General features: G+C 40.4%; 1 protein-coding gene across 1 annotated transcript; it reads left to right on the forward strand.

Moving 5' to 3' along the window:
- Positions 1–260: 260 nt before the first annotated feature.
- LOC124028121 (zinc finger CW-type PWWP domain protein 2-like) lies at positions 261–3,407 on the forward strand. Its single transcript, XM_046340271.1, has 5 exons — positions 261–430; positions 729–1,079; positions 1,265–1,427; positions 2,334–2,460; positions 3,210–3,407. Exons 2-5 carry the CDS (start codon positions 766–768, stop codon positions 3,305–3,307), a joined length of 702 nt encoding a protein of 233 aa, XP_046196227.1. The 5' UTR covers positions 261–430; positions 729–765; the 3' UTR covers positions 3,308–3,407.
- The last annotated feature ends 604 nt before the right edge of the window (positions 3,408–4,011 follow it).

Here is a 4,011-nt window from a genome sequence, read left to right on the forward strand (position 1 = left end):
TCCAACGTTTTGTGAAATGTCACTTTCAATCACTTCCGGGGTTGATGTGACTTTCAAAATAAAAGCCCCGACGTCATCCTCGACTTAAAAAAAAAACTATGAATCTGGTTGTGTAGCTAGATATACTACTCGGATGAATACTATAATATTTGAAAAGCTTCCAAACTATGGGTTAGAGATTATAGAAACAATATCATGTGTATTCATACAAAAAAAAAATTATGACATGAACAGCATTTCTGGTCTCGGGTTTCTTCTGATCTCTCCCCTGCAGAGTTCGACACTCGATTATTTTAGCCTTTTGCCGGGTAGCTAGCAAAATGCTAAATTGACGAGCTGGCTAGCTAAATTCGCTAGTAGTAGTGATGCACATTAGCGATTCAATCTGTGTAAGGTTAAATACAGTCATTCGGAGATAGCTAGCCAGCCAGTAAGTTACCTTTTAATATATATTTTTAAACGACTTGAATGAAGATGGACGTTAAAATCCAAAGCTAGAATGTTGTTAGCCTGCTGGCTAACGTTAGCTAGAATCATGACGATCTAAATGTGTGGATCATTAGCAAAGTCCATTCATTCATTGTCTAGCTAGTAGCTCAGTATATTCAAACATATTTGCTAGCAAGTAGTCTCAGCAAATACATTATAGATCGCTGACACTGATTTATTTTCTCTATGACAATATCAAATGGGCTAGCCAGCCAACATGTTTGTGTTTGCTTGTTTAGGTCAGCCAAGATAGCTCAGTTCAGCTGTAAAACAAAAATGAGTCTTCTTCCAGACCTGAATGCCAATGAGGATGAAACATGCTACGACGCAGACAAGACCTGGGTCCAGTGCAAGTCTCCCAGATGTCTGAAGTGGAGACTGGTACCAAAGAGTGATGAAACGGTGGCTGAGCTGGACCATGGCAAGTCCTGGCACTGTCATATGAACCCAGACCCTCTGTTCAGCCACTGCAGCATCCCTCAGGGCCCTTTCCCCAACAACTCCCAGTTCAAGGAACATGGCCTGAAGGTTGTGTACTCCGGGCTGCCTGTCGGGAGCCTGGTGCTGGTGAAAGCATGTAACTGGCCATGGTACGGGATGGTTGGCAGTCGGTACTTATGTGCCCGTTTCCAGGACTCAGATCAAGGCCTGAAAGGGCTTTTTAGTCCAGAAGTAGATTTAATCTAGTTCCATGAAAACCGTCCCTTAGCTACTCCAGTTAGTTCCAGTACCAGTGTCCGATAAAGCGTTCACTAGTCATTGTTGCTCTCTCCAGGTGGCCAGCCATTCTAAGTCCAGACCCCAACGTGGAGGAGTATGTGAAGCTGGACAGCGAGGGTTATGTGGAGCACTACCATGTTGAGTTCCTGGGGAAACCTCATACCAGATTCTGGGCTGCTGCCAAGCATGTAGAACTCTACCACAACTCCTCCACTAAAGTATGTATCTTTTCCTTTCTGTGCCAGTTTAATGTTAGTTAGTGAAGGCGAATAGAGATGAAAGATTCAGTGATATGACGAGACACACACTCTGACCATAGTCTGCACTGTTTCTATGTTTTGGTTGGTCGGGGTGTGATATGAGTGGGCATTCTATGTTGTATGTCTAGTTTGTCTGTTTCTATGTTTTGGTTGGTCAGGGTGTGATATGAGTGGGCATTCTATATTGTATGTCTAGTTTGTCTGTTTCTATGTTTCTATGTTTTGGTTGGTCAGGGTGTGATGTTTCTATGTTTTGGTTGGTCAGGGTGTGATATGAGTGGGCATTCTATGTTGTATGTCTAGTTTGTCTGTTTCTATGTTTTGGTTGGTCAGGGTGTGATATGAGTGGGCATTCTATGATGTATGTCTAGTTTGTCTGTTTCTATGTTTTGGTTGGTCAGGGTGTGATATGAGTGGGCATTCTATGTTGTATGTCTAGTTTGTCTGTTTCGATGCGTTTGGCCTGATATGGTTCTCAATCAGAGGCAGGTGTTAGTCGTTGTCTCTGATTGGGAACCATATTTAGGTAGCCTGTTTTGTATTGTGGGGTTGTGGGTGATTGTTCCTGTTTCCTGTGTTGGTGGTCACATTACGGGACTGTTTCGTCTTCGTTCAGTTTGGTCCTCTTCTCTTTTGCCCGACGAAGAATGTTACACATACTCTATCTTGGAGGGAGTTAAAAACATTTTAAACATTTTACACTTTTTTTCCAGACACATATTTAGCCTGGTCCTAAAACTAGAATAAAACTTCTCAATGGAGAATCTCTAATAAAAAAAAAAAAATGTTTTTTAAAATTCCAAAACTAGGCTTAATCTGTGTCTGAGAAACAAAATAAACACATTAAAAAAAAATCCGGCATAGCCCAGATACAGGAACCTGCGAGGCGCTATGAGGAAGTCTTATGAGGTGGCGATGGAGGAGGTGGCTAAGGTCAGGGAGATGGGCTGTGAGGAGAGACTGCAGATCAGCCACTTCCAGCCACAGGATTGTGAGTAGACTTACATCTGAATAACTGCATTAATAAGAGTCTCTGAGATACTGTCACCTGACCACTGTCTTTTTTAAACATGGTTAGAGCGTTGGACTAGTAACCGAAAGGTTGCAAGTTCAAATCCCCGAGCTGACAAGGTACAAATCTGTCATTCTGCCCCTGAACAGGCAGTTAACCCACTGTTCCTAGACCGTCATTGAAAATAAGAATTTGTTCTTAACTGAGTTGCCTGGTTAAATAAAGGTAAAAATAAATAAAATATGGTACATTTGTTTTTTAACGACATTCAGGAAGTTTCCAGAATCGGATTCCAATGTTTCATATTTGAAATCGGTTTCATATTTGAAATCGGTTTCATATTTGAAATCGGTTTCATATTTGAAAACGGTTTCATATTTGAAAACGGTTTCATATTTGAAATCGGTTTCATATTTGAAATCGGTTTCATATTTGAAATCGGTTTCATATTTGAAATCGGTTTCATATTTGAAATCGGTTTCATATTTGAAAGTCGGTTTCATATTTGAAAATCGGTTTCATATTTGAAGGAACTTTCATATTTGAAATCGGTTTCATATTTGAAATTGGTTTCATATTTGAAAATCGGTTTCATATTTGAAATCGCCAGATAAAATCCATTCAGATATATGCAGATGGTGCCGTGCTGTTGTCCAAATAGTTCTGTGATAATGCGTTGATTCTGTGTTGCATGATGTGATCCCCCCCCCCCCCCCCCTGTGTATCAGTGTTGAGTCAGGCTCAGAGGTTAATGCAGGCTATTGAGAGGATGCTCAGACAATACACCAACCAGCAGGACAACCAGGGCAAGGTAGAGACATCTTAGGTTCTAGTAACTTCTGTATAAGAACTAACAATCTCCTGGGTATCCAGTATCCACTGCTATTAGGATATGTGACACTGTACACACAGCCAATGATTTTGACTATTTTCAATGAGGTAAAATGACGCCGCCGCGTGTTGTATTTCGCTACATGTTATGTGTGTTATTGGTGTTGTGACAGAGGGACCAGAGGATCAGGATGTGGGATGCCGGCATCGAGGAGGACGGAGAGACACTGATCATAGAAGGGTTCAGGTTTGACAGCGCCACCTGTCTGGAGGACCTGATGACTGCAGGAAACAAGAAATAAAGATGGTTTTAATTTATTTTTTAAACAAGATATTTCCAGATAGTTTTTTCTTCAAGACATGTTAATTATTTCCCCTTAAAAGTACTTTATATTGTATTATATTTATTTGAAGTGTTATATTTTTCTAAATTATTTGTTTACTGTGGTCAGTGATGAAGAAAATATACATTGTGGTGACTGGCAGTATGAAGAATCCTTCATCCTCAGTACAGTCTTTCCTGTTTGGCCTGTTTGTTAAATCAAATCAAATGTTATTTGGTCACATACACATGGTTAGCAGATGTTAATGCGAGTGTAGCGAAATGCTTGTGCTTCTAGTTCCGACAATGCGGTCTTTGTTAAATCTTTCTCTGTGTTCATTCATTCTCAAGTTGTCATCGTATGTTATTGTTATTCC

The sequence above is a fragment of the Oncorhynchus gorbuscha genome, unplaced genomic scaffold (assembly GCF_021184085.1).
Source record: "Oncorhynchus gorbuscha isolate QuinsamMale2020 ecotype Even-year unplaced genomic scaffold, OgorEven_v1.0 Un_scaffold_3788, whole genome shotgun sequence".
NCBI classification, from domain to species: Eukaryota; Metazoa; Chordata; class Actinopteri; order Salmoniformes; family Salmonidae; genus Oncorhynchus; species Oncorhynchus gorbuscha.

What these genes read in the sequence shown, in the direction of transcription:
- LOC124028121 (XM_046340271.1), top strand. Translation starts at nt 766, where the DNA reads ATGAGTCTTCTTCCAGACCTGAATGCCAATGAGGATGAAACATGCTAC. An exon ending in ACCACAACTCCTCCACTAAA is followed by an intron (nt 1,428 to 2,333) that starts GTATGTATCTTT and finishes AATCCGGCATAG; the next exon opens with CCCAGATACAGGAACCTGCG. An exon ending in CCACTTCCAGCCACAGGATT is followed by an intron (nt 2,461 to 3,209) that starts GTGAGTAGACTT and finishes CCTGTGTATCAG; the next exon opens with TGTTGAGTCAGGCTCAGAGG.